Source organism: Fusarium sambucinum, chromosome II, assembly GCF_050947815.1.
Source record: "Fusarium sambucinum isolate potato_lamoka chromosome II, whole genome shotgun sequence".
NCBI lineage: Eukaryota > Fungi > Ascomycota > Sordariomycetes > Hypocreales > Nectriaceae > Fusarium > Fusarium sambucinum.
Window position 1 is genome coordinate 3,036,356 of NC_139293.1, and position 16,984 is coordinate 3,053,339.

A 16,984-nucleotide genomic window follows, 5' to 3' on the forward strand; every position below is an offset into this window, starting at 1 on the left:
TGTTAAGCTTTGTCTTTCTGTGTAGATGGATCATATGCCGTGTTGGTTAATGTTTTAAATTCCACCCAACAAACTTAGTACAGAAGTAAATAATATTAAAAAACCTAGTCTATGTGGGCTGGGTAACAAGACCATCTTATCATCAATATAATCACAACCCACATGGTCATCGGACATACCGAAACCTTAGGTTACAAAGCATTAACAATTCCCTCGACTTCCTCCAGCCCATCGACCCTAAAGTCTGGTCCCAGTTCTTCACACTTTTCCTTATCTCCGTACCCAAATCTACACCAGACAGACTTTGCGCCAATGTTAAAGGCGAACTTCAAATCAGCTTCTGTGTCGCCCACAACCAACACTTTGGAAACGTCCAAATCTGGGGAGAAACCACGTGCTGATAGGGCTGGCTTCAGAACGTTTACAAAGCTTCCGGGGTCGGGCTTTCTTGTCGCTCCGGGGGTGTTGTCTCCGATGATCAAGTCTCTTGGGATGATGTTTTCCAGAGAGTTGCTCTTGAGAGTTGCTTCGATTGCTGTTACGCCTTTGTTGCTGACGATAGCAATAGGAATTCCTCGGTCATTGAGGTTGTTCAATAGTTCTTTTGCGCCGGCAAATGGAGAGGTGAGTCTCTGGCCATCGTCGTTGTAGATGCGTCGGTATGTAGACACCCATTCATCCTGGTCTAAGGAATCAAAAGAGGGGTGCAACGTTTTGAGAACATCAAGGAGGCCCTTTCCACCGCCAATGAGCTTCTGGGTCTCAGATTCCAACGGTGTAGATTCAGGGAGGAGAGTATCGAATGTAAGTTTGATACTGTGAAAGATGGCTTGATGAGTGTCGAAGAGGGTCCCATCAAAGTCAAAGATAACAAACTGGGCGGACATTTTATCGTCTCTCGGGTGTTTGAAATGGTTCTTTATGGTCTTGAAGTATGTAGATAGATTCTTCTCTGGCTGAACAGGTTTATGGGGGTTCAAGGATGCAGGTGTTTGGTGCAAAATTCTGCTAGCCACTCAAACCCCGCTTGTGATGCTTGGTGTGTAAGCAGGCATCGACCCATCTCTTAGTTAACGATCACAGGCCGGTAAAAGCAACACATAGAGATTACATTCATATTGTTGCGAAGGTACTTTTATATATTTTTTAGATGAGAAAACAACGTGATATCCACGGATCGGGTTTGTCGATGTTATAGAAATATGGACACTAAAGTGGAAATTAGTCATGGATGTTCATCTTTCAACGTCAACATAATAGGAGTTATCACTAGATATAACGCTCTCTCAACTATCGTAACGCAAGAATAGGACTAAACATAAAAACAATATCACTAGACAGCACAGGAAGCCTTGATAGGAACCCCAATATCGTCGAAGATCCTTCTTAGGAGCCACCACCACCACCACACCCTCCTCCGCCTCCACCACCGCCGCATCCTCCTCCTCCTCCTCCACAACCTCCTCCACCTGCACAACCTCCACCACCACCAGCACAATCTCCACCGCCATCACCTGTACCTGCACTACATGCTCCCGCAGCGACGCCTCCTCCACAGCTTCCACCCGCACAGGCCGGTGCAGCTCCATAGGCATAGATGGGAACAAACACTACAGGTGCCATGAACGGCCCGTACACTGAGTATACTTGTCAGTCAATGCTCACCCTGGATTCATAGAGTACTTACTCATATAGGAATACCCCCAATGATCATAGTACTGATCTTTCGGTGGGAGTTTACGACCCTTCTTCTCGGCACGTTTGCAAGCCTTTTGGTAGTTTTCTTCCAGGCGCTTGTTGTGCACTGCACGCATTCTGTTCTGAACCTTTTCGATTTGATTGGTTGCAAGAAGAGCTTCATCGCTGGTTCGGACGGCGTTGTGGGAAGAAATGTGTGCTGAGTTATCGGGCGGGCACATATCTGCCTTTCCCGACTCGTAGAACTTGTCTGTAACTGTAAAGCCATTAGCCATTAACCCCATGGAGTGAGAAAAGCATGACTTACTCTTCTCGCTATGAGATAACTTCAGAATCCTTCCTGCAGAAGAAACATGCGCCGCCCGCGTGGCCTCACAATACCAACAAGTACACTCCGAGTAAACCTCATCATACGTGTCCTGGTACATCTTACTCGTCCACTCGAACCCTTCATTCAGCTTGTCATCTTCAATCTTATCATCATGTCTAATAAACTTGAACGTCTTGCGTGTAGTATAGTGATAGTACGCCAAAGGGCTAAGCTGGTGTGTGTGCCATGCCAAATCAACGTCCAGAGTCGGCACAGCGACGCTCCGCGGGTTCTTGGCAATGAGTCTTATGAACCGCTTGTACTTAACACAGCAACGCTCCATAGTTTCGCGCGCCGTGGGTGAATGCAACCAATCGAGCTTACACATCTTTTCCGAGAAGATGCCCTGTCGCATGACACAGCCTGTGAGATCAAGAGCGAAGGGGCTGAAATTTTCCCAGTATCTGGACATCATCTTCCGAGTCGTACGTTTTGAAAAAGCAGGGACCGTCCTGGTTGGCTTGCCGTATATGGTCGTGAGTGCGCTTTGTTTCATGAGAGCTTCAGTCTCGACTAGCTTACGCACAGTTTCCATCGTAGGTGGGTTCTCAGGGTCAGGAGAGTCCAAAAGACCCTGGATCTGAGTGCGTAGAACATGTTGGATCATGCGGTTGGGAAACATGCGTTGGTCAAAGTTGTTTCCTGTGCGGTCCATAATCACTACTGGAACGCCACTTGGTGGCCACAGGAGTGTTCCTGGCATGGGTTTGCTCATTAAGACGAGATCATCAGCATCTTTACAGAACTTGGCCACACTCAGGGTTTCTTTGGTGATTTTTGTGTTGCACTTTGGACAGCGGGTTTCGAACTTGGCGTCGCCATAACCTGTGCCAACGAGACCTGGTCTCTCGGAGGTCTTTGGTGTTTCCTCAAGAGCACAGGTCGTCCAAGGAACTTTGAACTTTGAACCACAATTCTTGTTAGGGCAGTTGATGAGTTTGAAGTTCGAGTCTTGGACGTTTTCCCAGCCGCGGTTGGTTTGATCCAACCATGTGGCTTTGTTTTGGTCCAAAACGTTGTAGTTGAATGAACCGTCTATGGCAGCGTTGACACGAGCCCACGGCATGCCAGACTGCCAAAATTGGCGGAGACCTCTTCGTAAACAATCTTCAAGGAAGTTATGAGGGTTCAGGAGATGGGAGTGATACACCATCAACACATCTAGAAACCATTAGCTTTATCCGCAATAATGATAAACTAAACATACCAAGAGGTGGAAGAGCCTCGTGTTGCCACCAATCCGTATTCGTCCCCAAAACGAATTGCCCAAAAGAAAGGGAATCCTTGTCCTTCATCTTATCCTCGGTCAAAGACGATATACTCGTAAACAAAGAATACCACCAGTCTTGGTAGCGATCAACAGCTCTTGCAACGAAAAGACTCCATCGCTTTTCCCGCAGCTTGCTAAGAGCCTTCTTCTTATCCTCGAGGTCGAGAGTATTTCCCCCCTCAGTAGGAAGTTCTTCTACATCGCCATTCTCTCTAACCCTGATGTTTCCATCGGCACGAGAGTCCCATATGCCAAACAGGCCATCGTGGTAGCCGATGTCCTCTTTGAGGGCTTCAAAGGCGAAGAGAAGTCTGAGATGAGCGAGGCAGACGTTGGGTTCTGGATCATGAGGTGTTGGGTCAATTTTGAGGTCTGCGAAGGGGGCTTCAATGCCAAGGTCTTTGTCTGGAAAAGTTGGTGTTTTGCTGTCAGGCTGTGCCTGATATGCTGGAGGTGCATCCATTTTTCAGAATGATAATGATGGAATTCAATATTACGTTCTAGAAGATCTAGAGTTTTGTGTCTTCAAGATTTAAAAGTGTTGGCATTTGGCGCAGTTTATATCCCGGAACTGTGCCGTGAGTATTGCCTCATTTCCGCATCTATCATCAATAGTGTGTGGTACAATGAGGCAGTGCATTGGCTCGTTGAGCCACCAAGACTGATCACATGGAGTGCCGAAGATCCGTAGGCGTCAAATGAGCGTAGAATAATGAACTAACAGATTGAATGCTTATCGCTGATTAAAATCGGCTTATCTGTTAGCTGTGCAGCAAAATCGATGTTGATCACTTTAGGCTGAGTGGGACAGGACCACAGCCACCGCCCGACCACTAGAGGAATGAAGGAGCCTGATAACAATACGCTAATCCAAGCCTCCATCTGCATCTATGCAAGGATTATCTTGGTCCAACAATCGCAACATCGCACCCAAACTGGGCGACTTGATCGCAGAAGGAAGGCTGAATGATCATCGTATTATGTCATTCCCCAGAGAGGCTCTACTGGGTAGCAGAAAAAATGGCTTCCCAAGTCTTAGGGTTTAAAAATAAGTAGTCTAAGAACTATGGCCTAAGAAGCATAAGGTGTCTCATTATTTTCGTCTCTTATGCTTCCACCGGTCAATTTTCCTGATACCCTGAGGAGGCTGTCTACTGCTTCTGGAATACTTTACATGTGTAATTTCAGCCTGCGTCGAATTCACAATTAATGCCGGGGGATCTCCAGTTATATGTGTCAGCAAGATGTGGTACGATTAAATCAAGCTCAAAAGGCCAAGTACATGAGTTAATCCGTATGACTGTCATATCAGTATTGCTTTTTTTGAAAAGATCAGTCACCAATCACTGTTTTAAACTGATAATGCAGTATCATTAGCGAACACAGAACAATAATGGACCTCCGCGTCTCATATCATTTGACAAGAGCGTAGCATGATCTCATATAGATACAAGGAAGATTTGCCAAAGCTTGAAGCTACAGGTAGAAATTCGCTTAAATTGATAAGAACAGCTGATTGATAAAAAGCTATTCGGTTGATAAGATATTCCACAATTTCAATGCAACCTCTATCTTACGACGTAGTAAGCACGCGTCATGGCACAGCGGGAAATTGTCCGGTGAATTTATCTCGGCCTCGGATTTCGGTCGTTTCGCACCAGTATGTCGGTCATTCAACTTTAGCGAGTCAGTATATATATTTAATTCATCTATCTCCAGCCGTCCTTGTACCTGAGAACAAATCTACTCAACTCATCTGCTCTTTACATAATGGAACCACTCAAAGTCCTCGTTGTTGGCGGCGGCATCGCTGGCCCATCGTTTTCGTCTTGGCTTTCAAAAACAGGTGCAGATATTACCCTCATCGAGCGATCACCGCATCTCAGAACGAATGGCCAACAGCTCGATGTACGCGCTCAGGGCATACCCGTCATGAAAAAGATGGGCATCGAAGCGGCCATACGTGCCAAAACAGTTCGAGAACCGGGAACCAGGCTTATCGACACCAAAGGCCAGACAAAAGTATTGTTTCCAGTGACGGAACACGGCGGTATGAAGCAAGGCTTCACCACAGAATACGAAATCATGCGTGGTGATCTTGCGAGTATCTTGATGGGTCTTACTGAGAAGAGCAAGAACGTGAAGCATCGCTTCGGTACAACTGTCACCAGTCTGACTCAAGACGACGAGGGCGATCCCAAGGGGAAAGTTCATGTAAGTTTTGACGACGGTCAAAAAGATGACTTTGATCTTGTCGTCGCAGCAGATGGGACCGGATCAAGAACACGACGGCTCATGCTTGGCCCTGATGCCCCCGATCCTCGCCATTTCCTTGGAGGATACATCGGCTTCTTCAGCACGCTCCCACAGCCACATGACTCAAAGTGTTTCACCTTTTGCCATCTCCCGGGAGGGCGCTACCTCGGGACAAGAAAGGACAAGGAGGAAACGACTCGCGTTTACATGCAAGTATCGGGCCGAAATGAGGCTCTCGATGCAGCGCATAAGTCGGGGAATCTGACAGACCTCAAGAAAGCGTGGGCGAATATGTTTTCCGACGGCAAATGGGAGTCCGAACGGTTCATGACGGCATTGAAGACGTCTCCAGAAGCAGATGATTTATACTCAACACCTCGTGAAGAAGTCCGACTCCCAGTAGGATCTTGGTCCAAGGGGCGAGTCGTGGCTATCGGTGACGCAGCGCATGCCCAAACAGCAAACGGTTACGGGACAACATGGGCTCTCGTAGGCTCGTATATCCTCGCTGGCGAGATCGCGGCACATCAAAAGCAAGACCCAAGCACCGCAGTGGTCAAGGCTGTAAAGCGATACGAGGAAGTGTTCCGGCCGATGGCGACCTCTGGGCACGGCGGAGGGAACGAAAGTCGCGAAGCATTGTTCATGCCAAAGACACAATTTGGAATCTGGATGCTCCACTCGATAGCGCGAGCGGTATCGTATCTCCGTCTCGATGGAGGTTTTGGGCTAGGGCACGATGATAAATGGAAGGTTCCAGAGTATTCGGCCCTCCTGGAAGCCCAGAAGTGAAGGGCGCATCAGCAGAGTATTGACTGTAGTACCGCAGTTAGATATTGGATTTCAGGTTTTCGCGTCTCGGATTTTACAGCAACTCACCTCATTTGGAGATGAGTTAGATATCAGGTTTTCGCTTCTCAAATTTAAGAATGAAATTAGATCTTGACACTGACATATCATCACAAGTGCAATGCCGTGTGCAGTTTCGTTTCCACACCAAGGCGTCACTAGGAAAAACAGAACACAACATCCCTTTCACGCATCACACAGGTCATCATCACACACTAGACAAAGAGCCTCTTCCCGGTGACATTCCCGGCGACACATCAGTATCTGTCATGCTCTCCTCGCGCTGCCGCATGAATCCCTGCCTTGAGATTGAATTGCCCTCTTTTGTTGCACCTGGTAAGCTGATCGCATCATAGTCCGGATAGGAGAACGCACGTTGGCCCTCGATAACATAGTGCTCCATGTCGCGGGGGCTGCGGGATTGCCGCAGGGCGATGCTGTTTCGGTTGTTTGTGTTGCTTAGGTGGCTGAGGCCGTTTGTGGGATATGTTGTGTTGCCCGACGAAAGACCAGGGATGAATTTGCGGAAGATGGGACGAAGAAGTGCGAGACAGCCTGGCCATGTTAGCATTGAGTGGTGAGAAGCGAGATTGAGACGTACTGGTAAAGACGGCAAGATGGGTTTCCACATTGGCCCAAACCATAGCAAGCGAGAACTCAAAAGGGAATTCGCGAGAGGCAGCAGTGTATTTCTGTGCTTCGGCGATCTGAAAGACCGAGGCGACTCCGACCCTAGGCAGTGTAAGTTGCCATGTTGATACACTATCTGGATGGGGAAACATACAAGGAACCAAGACTGAAAATACCAATGACAGCAATCTTCTGTCCAAAGACCAACTTCATTCTCACGACCTCAAAGAGTGGTAGTGCAAGAATGATGAAATCCATAAGACAATGCGTCAAGTCAGTGCCGAGGTAGTACTGTCCAATATTATTGAGACACTTTCCATCGATGGACTTGTCCCAGTACGCTTGAACAGGCATGCAGTGGAAGATGGTCATGAATGTTCTCACTGTAATCCAAATTCCGCTGCACACCATGAGGATGATGATTGGCACGCGTATGGATGAGAACTGAAAGAGGCGGCGGTAGAATGTCAGGATGGACATTTTGCTAAGGAAAATAGACCACGAGTAGAGGATCTCGCTTGCGAAAAGAATCTCGTGCGACTTTACGAGAATGTAATCTACCTCGGCGTCTGGTAGGTGCCCGATCTTGCGGCCCATGTGGTAACATGTCGTCCCTTGAAGAATGATGTGTCAATTGAGTTTTGGGGGAGGAATGACGAGTAAGAAGGAAATGATTGGGTGGCTTACAGACGATGAGAAGAATTGAATAACCAAGCGCCACTAACTAAAAAACATCAAAAAGGATCAAGTAAGTATTTATTCATTTATTTAATTGAGATATGGGACGAGACGAGGTAAATGGTGGGGTTTGTGCGTACCCAAGCAGCAATGGACAAACCATCGTCATAGCCAACACCCATTTTTGTCATGCGCCTTGCCTTGATGCGCAGAACCAAAGCGAGGGCACTCGCGGGCACGGGAATGATGATGGCGGCCCAGACATTGGGTATCCGGCTCATGGTAACCGTGGAAGAGGCAACAAGTAGGTGCTACTGCTGCTGCTGCTGCTGCTGCTGCTACGACGGGGAGGCATTTGGGGCCTCCTTGATGGAGATTGAATGGCGAGAAGAATGAATGAAGTGAGACTTTGATCAAAGATGGGCAAAGCAAGAGGCAGAGAAGAGAGGAAGAGGAAAAAAGAGGGGCGAGTGGAGTGAGATTTATGTCGACGGGGGACAGAACAGGATAAGACAAGTGAACAAGATATCTGCAATCAGTGGACGGTACCAACTGACTGGCGCCAAGATTAGCAGTCAGCCATTGCCACCGTTGGCCAAACGTTGACAGCAAGAAGCCAAGCCTAGACCTGGTCTGGTCTGGCCTGACCTGTCCTGTCCTGTCCTGTCCAACTGTACCGTATCACTCAACGGGACATGACAACCCGCCCAATCAGCCTGGTGTAACCCCAAAAGCCACAGCCCAGTTCAAGTCAAATCCAATATTATGCCAACAAGCAAAGACAGAGAGGCTGCAGAGCTGAAAAGACACATGCGATAAGGGTTAGGTCACATCCATCCCTACATATTACGCCCAGCTACAGTACATATGCCCCCGGTTCAAAGGAATCCCCGCTCACAAAGTCGCGCACCCACCCATCACACCCTCTTGTTTATCTTCCCCAGACTCCAACTTTGCACCAATCCATATCAAGGCAAGCCAAGCGGGCAGTAAAGCCCAGCCCAGCCATGTTGGGGTCCAGTCCAGGAAAGAAAGAAATACTCACGCGACAAGGCCAAGCTTTTCTTTCTGTCCACTTGATACCAGCGCTGATCATTTGACCCGTTGCTATTGGACTGTAAAGATAAGAATCACAATCAATGTCCAAGCTGAAATATGCGGTTGATAGGCTTTTAAAACGGCCGGCCGCCCATTTCTTTAATCTCACAATTAATGCCACCTTCTTATTACAGCTTAGTCGCAGTTCCAGCCTGTATGCAGGATTTCCTTCTTTTTATTCTCTGGAAGGTTTTCTGTTTCTCACAAGGATTCACACCAGGTCATCCACGTCATTGCATTGATGTGAGTGGACTTGAAGAACAGGCTCTGGTCTTGGCTAGACCCCCAGAACCGGGTGGTGGATTCAACGCTTTTAGGTGGCTTTTGATCTTTTACCCCAGATTTTATTCCACCACGTGAACTATGATTGAATCCACTAAATCTACTAAATCTACCGAGTCTAGCCGTTGAATAGACATATGGAGAAACATGAAGATTGATGGGCTGGTATGTCAGGATGTGTTGGTCGGCAGGTCAAAATTGGATGGACGAGGTTATTTGGCAGCCTGCTGTGCTTATCACTGATCGACCTTGTACGATAATTCTGTAGTGGTGTGCACCTCGTTTCTGACAGGCAGGCTGTCGGCTGTGTAGACAATTGAGGGTTACATTGTTTGTTTAAAATTACTCATTTCAATTGTAATCAATTAACGAGATGATAAACATCAAACACGAGAACGAGTCGGTCACTGTCTTTTGTAGAGATAGCCCCCAAAAATACAGTGACGACAGCCTACTCCATTGTCCAACTTGGAGTATTGCTATCAATTCGTCGTGATAGGCCAGTACCATGTTGGATGTGTCTCAAATAAGCTTGTTTTCGGTGGGAGCGACAGCCTTATTATCGATCGAGATTGTATTTCCTTCTCTTTGGTGCGCAGGAACAATCGCCAAATCCAATGCTTGGCCTACAGTTCCTGTTGATGAGTGATGAACTCTGATACAAGGTACTTGATCTCGCTTATATGACCACCCATGAGAGAAGTACATTCTATCTAGACAGAACAGCACTATGATTGGTGAACAAAGGTCAGTATAGCCAATCAACTCCACAATTCCAGAACGCGACATGAGAACATGGTGACGCATGCTTCCGCGTTGACGTGATATTCTCAACTCAGTCAACTACCGGCTAAGGTACTTGCGCATACTCATTCTATTCAACCAATAAATACTGTAAAAATGGCAGAACCTCTCACCGATACAAATCCATCGGTGACGAATGCCATCAACGCGGTACAGACCCTTAATCGCCATCAACTCAAGCCCAGCTAATCCCGTGCACAGCTTACAGAGAGCATCATACGTGACAAACAACTTGAAGCAATAACTCGAGCCTCAGCCAAAGAGAATGCTCCCTCAAACCCCATTCACAAAACCACTCCCATCTCGGGAAAGAAGCGCAAGGCAGAAATGTCGCTAGATGATGAAATTGCCGAGTACAAGGCAGATCTCGACGATGTTATCTGCACAGACGATTTCGAAAACGACCCGCTTCCTAGTTGTGGTTCTATTCGCGCAAAGTTGAAAAAGCTCTTTGATGGGGGCGTCATGACCAAAGCAGAATTCTGCAGAGCCACAAGCACAAACTCGAATTCGCTTAACAACTTCCTCAAGCAAAAGGGTCCCTACGGCGGCTCTGGTAGTTGTGTCTGGCGTACTGCATACGATTGGTTCAAGCAGCGTGAAGTCATGGGTCTCAAGATGCCTGATCCCAAGAAACGTCGCATCGCAGAGGCAAAGAAGAGTGGCGCAGATGGAAAGACTTCCAAGGGAGAATCATTGGCCAAGAGTCCAACGACGGGTCTTCCCGACATAAGTGACATCCATCTCCCCCATGAGGAAGAAGACGATGTACCCATCTACGACGACTGTGACGAAATCCGCCGCAAGATCAATGCCCACTTGAGGACCACCAATGTCACTCAAGCGCAGTTTTGCCGGGACCTTTACGCCCAGTTCAAAGTACCCACGTGCAAGGGAATTCAGTCAAAGCAGTTATCTGACTTTCGTTCAACCAAGGGGTCGAATTGTGGTGCGAAGAGCTCTGTATATTACGCAGCATATGTGTATTTTGAGAAGCTGAGGATCGCGCAGGGGAAGCCCATGACCCAGCATCGTGCATTGATTATGGACTTGAATCCCGGGGGCATGCCGAGGGATGTCGATGGTAGAGCTATTGTTTGGTATCTCGGAGCTGCATAGGGGAACAGGTTTACGTGTCGAGAAGGGTTGGGCGTCATGGTTGTGTTTGTATTTGTATCCGCCGATTCTCTCCGACTTTCGTTTGGTTCTGCTGGCCGGTAACTTGAACAGTCGATGTCTTTCATTCGCAAACTTTCCTTCTGTTTTGGGTGTTGATATTTCAACTTTCCTTCATATCAAAATTAGATGCAGTTATGGATCGTCACTCCAGATGATATATTTTGCGATCCCATGTAGCAACAGTGTTTCAATTGACCTATCAATTGGATCTATTTATGTTTAGAAATGTTTCTTCTCTCCATCTGGTCATGATCTGATGTAACTACGGCCGCGGGGTAAAAACGACTACCGAGCGAATTCGTGACAAATCATTTATCTAGCCCGAGTATCCATGCTACAATTCACACACAATAGGAGAGAAAAGGTCTTCGCCTACGAACAAACGTATCATTGAGAGCGGAGCAAGGCCTGCTGGCCCCAAACATTGACGTGTCTGGGAGGGTTACAGGGCACCCTGGCTGCGCAGCATTATGATAAAGTTGAAGCACATGCCGTGCCCTCGGCAGTTGTCATTTCTTCATCGCTTTTTCCCTCAAGCTCTATTTCAAAAACAATTAACCACGTTGAACCCAAAGTTGTTGGATAACAATGTCAACTCAGAATACTCAGCCGCTCGTAGCTGATGAGACAGTGGGCCATTACTGATCCACTGTTATGCTCTGTATCTGACCCAACTGCAACCATAGATCCTCAATGACCGCGATTCCATATACACCGAGGTACAATGCTCTAAGAACCATTCGTGTTTCGTAGTCTGTTGATCTAACCTTATTAATTCTCCCCTCTTAGGAAGCCGAATCATCAACTCAAAGCATAAGCAGCAGCATTCTCCAATATCGACAGGAAAATGGAAGAACTTATCACGGCTACAAAGATGGGAGTTAGTACAAGGCTACAAACTGTATCAACCAATGCTAATAGCGTAGAATACAACGTCCCCAACGATGAGCAAGAGAATGAGAGGCTCGGTATGAGGTTCAAACGTTGATGGCGAGTTCATGGCTTATAAAAACAGACTTGCAGCATGCTCTCTTCCTTCGAACATTCGATCATAATCTTGGTTTTGCCCCACCAAATGATCCGGACGCCGATGTGAAGCACGTCCTTGATGTAGGCACCGGGACGGGAATTTGGGCCTTGGACTACGCCGATGAGCATCCGGCTGCTCAGGTTCGCCGAGTTCCCTTGCCTTGTAACTTACAATTCTAACATATACAGGTCATCGGTGTCGATCTGTCACCAATCCAACCCAGCTTGTAGGTACAGTTGACTCTTCTCTCAGAACAATCTAACGATTTTAGTGTACCCACGAATTTGCGATTTATTATTGACGACATCGAAGAGGAGTGGCAATACTCTGACCTTTTTGACTACATCCATAGCCGAATGATGAATTCCAGCGTGGCAGACTGGGCAAGCTATGCTGCTAAGATCTATGAGTGAGCTCTGTTTATGAGCGTCAACAACGCCAACGATGCTGACTCTGTATAGTAATCTAGCGCCCGGTGGCTACGCCGAACTGCATGAGATCGATATCTTTGTGGCATCGGATGATAATACGCTAACTAAAAGTCACAAACTCTATCGATGGGCCGAGCTCCTCCAAGAAGCATCTGACAAACTTGGTCGCCCATACTTCAACCCAAGCGGCCTTAAAGAGGTCCTTAAGAAGGCAGGCTTTGAGGATGTCCACGAGACCAGGTTCAAATGGCCTTCTAATCAGTGGGCGAAAGACCCCAAGCATAAAGAGCTTGGGTTGTGGAATAATGAGAATGCGAATTACTTCTTAGAGGGAGTAGCCATCGCACCGCTGACCAGAGCTCTGGGGTGGTCGAGAGAGGAAGTTACGGTCTTTATTGCACAGGCGAGGAAAGAGGTCAACGATACGAGAATTCATGCTTATTGGCCTATGTAAGTTGCATCCATTTTGGTGTTGTCTACGATGACCTAACCATTTATCAGTATCTCAGTCTACGGACGAAAGCCCAAGGCAGCTTGAGCAAGGAAACTGCAACCATTAGAGAATACGAGAATGAAACACAGCATATTCATATAGCTAGTTGATTATAAGGGATTTTCCAACATACATGCACGCATTCCGTGTTTGCCTTATCGATCGTAGTGTATGTGAACATTGAGCACAGTAATTGAACTCACAGATATGATATCGATTCTAATAAGCAACACGCAAAAGTCCATTGAGTATTATATCACTGAGCACGGGAATGCAAAGCAAAAAGGTTCAAAGGAACCGTAACAAATGCGGTCACCCGTCATCGCACCAATGCTGGTTGATAAATGGAGCCATATAGGGCAAAAAGGCAAAAAACATACAACAGCGGGGATTCGCTGGTCGTCACCGACCCAACTACTAATCCGCCGGTTAGTGGCTTGACTATGGGAGAGCGGACGGGATCCCGTATTTTCCACTACCTTTGGTCGTATGTACCAGAAGAAGTGAAATCATTGGATATAACCTCAAGTTTTTCAAAATTAATCAGGTCTAACTCTCGGATCACGAGGGCAATGTTCTCACCCTGTACTACGGATAAAAAGTCCGTATTAGATTTAGAAATCATGTAGAACCATCAAGTACTTCTCAATTTATATATTTATTTTCACGTTTTATTTAAAGACGTAGATCATTACAGGAGGGTCTGACTTAGGTGGTTTCAATTGTAATGCTATGTTGGATAGACACTTCTCTATCCTGTGTAGTTTTGTCTTTCTACCGTCAAAGCTAACGCTGTGCAAATTGTAACCTTTATAGCCCAGCTGACGATAATATATCTTGCTATATTGTCAGCTTAACGACTGGATAAAATTGCATCAATAGATAATTTACTAAGAATAGTTTGCATCTTCCCATAAATCCATTTTAACTCTTTGAGGTTCATTTATTTGATGCTTCTTATATTGATTGTCTATTTTACCGTCATGTCCATACATACCCTATGCATCAGGGCACAAGGGACTAAATTCGTAGGCCACTTTATGCTACTTAGACTACACTTCTTAGCCTATTTATTTTTGTCGCCTAAAGCGTAGAGGTCAATTCTTCTGCTACCCACTAGCCTATGCCAGCTTGGTGTTGCTCACTGAACAGCAATCAACTGCCAAGGACAAAGACATGCCGCTTGATGCGTAAAAACTCAGTCTTGGTCCGTCCTTTGTAATGTTTCCGTAGTGACAAGAGAATTCTCCAGTAACCAGCCTCATCTATGAAGAAAAGTCTTTCCTCAGTGCCATGTCGATTCATCCAATTCGTCACAAGTCGATTGCATTCTCCGGTGCTATCCACAGTGATCCAGCAACCGAAATTAGTGGACAAAAAAGAGTGGCTGGGCCCGAGATCAGAGTTTTCACAGAAGCCTCAGGCTGAAAGAAACAGACTCCCAGTGACCCACAGCAAAGCTCTATAAAACTCTGGTTTCCCGCCGGCCATTTGGACTTTTCTTCTTTTCTTCTTCATGTCGACAATACTTCAGAGAATCATTTCTATAGTATTCGACCTTCTCTTGGTTCCCTAAAAGAGCCACAGATCCCACCCTGGTTGATGAGTGTATATCCTCGACACCCTAGAGTGAATACCTTGGTCCTCTCGCTCTGTCCGCAAGGATGGCGGTAACTGTCTTGTGCAGCTGCTGTATAGAGAGTTTGTTTCCTCTTGATGATCTCGACCCCAGCCGTGGTCTGCCTTCGGGCGCATGGCTGGGGTGGGTGTTGATGGACGTCTGACAGGCGTGTTTCTTTTTTCTCTTTTTCATTGCTTTCTAGGGCTTGCCTTGGGAGTGAGGAAGACGATAGAGAGCTGCGATGAATAGAGTATCGCATCTTGATGTCCCAACACAAGTGAATGCACCCTTGACTCACTCTGAGATCTGCCATCTTACTCCGTGGCTTATTTCTATTTTTGTTCAAGGAAGAGGAATGAAGCCCAATACTCACCGCGTATACTAGCTTTAAGCTCCTGTGGATATAGCGGTCCATCATCACCGGCTACATACTTTGTTCTCGAATTGAAGTCTTGTGAAGAAGACCTTGCAAGTGAAATCCCTTCTGGTTGAAATGACCCGTTGTCAAATGTCAATCTGCATGGGGTGCCTTGTCCCTCTGCAAAGTCGTCAACAGACAGTAAAACGTGATACAGAGGATCACCTCCACTGGCACCCACTGTAAATATTGATGTCAACCCATGGAATATTAGCGAAGTGTTGTAGCGCTCGCAGGGCCTTGTGCTACGGCGTTAATTTGGCTCCAAGCCATTGTCGCAGGTAGAATATGGATGGCTAAATGGTCTATGTTCAACATATTTGCACGTTCCAGGCGGGTCTTTTCAGGTACACTGTAGGTACTGCACTTGTTCGCAACAGTGCTTGTCCGTGCGTGTAAACAGGCCACCGTGAGTAACAGTGAACGGGCAACTTGCACTTGCGCATAACTACTGCATCGCATCAATCTCTAATCCAATTAATAAAGTCATTTCCATCCACATTTAATTACACTCACATCCAACTGTCACTAACTCGACAGACACAAGAAGGTTGAACTATGCGTGGCCTGTGGCTTTGACGCGAAGGTCAATGTCCCAAGTGCAGGGACGCCCCCAAAGACATCCACAAAGAATTTCGTGGAGGATCTCGTCCAAGGGAACAATCATTGCAAGTCTTGCGCTGACCATATTCCTGGCGAGATTCCACGTTGGGCCCGATTCTAAGACTTTTATCTAGTAGGTCTAGAAGGCGTCCCAAGAAGGGTTCCTCTCATAGATAGAGCCAGTTATTAGACTGGACAGTAGATCATGTTAATTCACTAGAATTTTTGCATACTCATTTCCTACAGTCATGTTTCATCGTGGACCGGCCTGACTTCTCACTGAAATCACTCATATTGTGAGAGATCATTGATAATACCGGGATTATAGTCAATATCTTTTGATTTAGTGTAAGGCGTGGTCCTGATGGTAAATTTCGAGGTTCGATTGATACACACACAAAGACATTCTAACTGGAACAAAGAGAAAAGCAATGTTGATGGATGTCATCTACCTCGTAATGCACGGCTGAACAACTCGAATATCCTAATCGAACATTGTCTTTCTTCTTGAACACTTCTGCCGTTTCTTTACTGATTTCTGCCCGTGCGGCTACCAACTTGTTATTGCAAGAAACAAAGAAAACAGCATGAGCGCCAAAGCAGACAAGAATAGTAACATGAGGAAATACATATATATATTTCATAATAGCATCCATTATACTATGCTCTCTTCATCAACTCGCTACCATCTTCGCATACAAGAAAACGCAAACACCATGTGCACCATCCCTGACGTTACAGATACGTGTGGTTTCTGCGACTTCACAGTCGAGTACCCACTAGGACACTTCCTACCAAACGACAAAGACAGATGCAAGAACTTTCACCGAGGAGAGGATTGCGAGACCAAAGGCGTCCGAGAGGTCGAGCGTCGTAACTGGCTCTGTCACAAATGCAGCAGAGATCCCAGCAAAAACATTCTCCCACATAGGGCCTATTCAAAGAGGTAATCTATTCTTTGTAGAGGCGGACCTAGATAATGATCGACTGAGATATTTGTCAAATAAAGATGAATTATTATCGTCATTTCCCAACTCTGCGGAACCAATCATTGGCCTATACACTATATCTGTTCATGAATAGAGTTACCCATAAGCACTGCTAGTTCAAGTCCAATAGTATTTTTGACACTGAATAAACTATACTTAAGCTTATCGTCAGATGGTATCCCGCTTTGCCTGCTTCTCGGCCTTGCCCATGCATATCTCTGGTCCCTGCGGGACGATGATAGGGCTGGGCCGTGTCGATGATAGGCGCCACTCGGGACCCTGAAT

General features: G+C 46.5%; 6 protein-coding genes across 6 annotated transcripts; 3 read left to right on the forward strand and 3 right to left on the reverse strand.

The window, feature by feature from the left end:
* Positions 1-191: 191 nt before the first annotated feature.
* On the reverse strand, positions 192-887 carry FSST1_007830 (HAD family hydrolase; the record flags this gene model as incomplete). Its single annotated transcript, XM_083224653.1, has 1 exon — positions 192-887. One exon carries the CDS (start codon positions 885-887, stop codon positions 192-194), a length of 696 nt encoding a protein of 231 aa, XP_083083791.1.
* A 499-nt stretch (positions 888-1,386) lies between these two features.
* On the reverse strand, positions 1,387-3,801 carry FSST1_007831 (uncharacterized protein; the record flags this gene model as incomplete). Its single annotated transcript, XM_083224654.1, has 4 exons — positions 1,387-1,637; positions 1,688-1,954; positions 2,006-3,229; positions 3,276-3,801. 4 exons carry the CDS (start codon positions 3,799-3,801, stop codon positions 1,387-1,389), a joined length of 2,268 nt encoding a protein of 755 aa, XP_083083792.1.
* A 1,307-nt stretch (positions 3,802-5,108) lies between these two features.
* On the forward strand, positions 5,109-6,386 carry FSST1_007832 (uncharacterized protein; the record flags this gene model as incomplete). The annotated part of the gene is made up of 1 exon (XM_083224655.1): positions 5,109-6,386. The coding sequence occupies one exon, from the start codon at positions 5,109-5,111 to the stop codon at positions 6,384-6,386; it is 1,278 nt and encodes a 425-aa protein (XP_083083793.1).
* Positions 6,387-6,651: 265 nt separating this feature from the next.
* Positions 6,652-8,032, reverse strand: FSST1_007833 (uncharacterized protein; the record flags this gene model as incomplete). Its single annotated transcript, XM_083224657.1, has 5 exons — positions 6,652-6,998; positions 7,045-7,175; positions 7,228-7,687; positions 7,761-7,797; positions 7,892-8,032. The coding sequence occupies 5 exons, from the start codon at positions 8,030-8,032 to the stop codon at positions 6,652-6,654; spliced, it is 1,116 nt and encodes a 371-aa protein (XP_083083794.1).
* A 1,999-nt stretch (positions 8,033-10,031) lies between these two features.
* On the forward strand, positions 10,032-11,054 carry FSST1_007834 (uncharacterized protein; the record flags this gene model as incomplete). Its single annotated transcript, XM_083224658.1, has 2 exons — positions 10,032-10,085; positions 10,137-11,054. The coding sequence occupies 2 exons, from the start codon at positions 10,032-10,034 to the stop codon at positions 11,052-11,054; spliced, it is 972 nt and encodes a 323-aa protein (XP_083083795.1).
* A 753-nt stretch (positions 11,055-11,807) lies between these two features.
* Positions 11,808-13,113, forward strand: FSST1_007835 (class I SAM-dependent methyltransferase; the record flags this gene model as incomplete). The annotated part of the gene is made up of 8 exons (XM_083224659.1): positions 11,808-11,833; positions 11,936-11,994; positions 12,041-12,082; positions 12,130-12,284; positions 12,333-12,370; positions 12,416-12,553; positions 12,606-13,025; positions 13,077-13,113. The coding sequence occupies 8 exons, from the start codon at positions 11,808-11,810 to the stop codon at positions 13,111-13,113; spliced, it is 915 nt and encodes a 304-aa protein (XP_083083796.1).
* Positions 13,114-16,984: the final 3,871 nt, after the last annotated feature.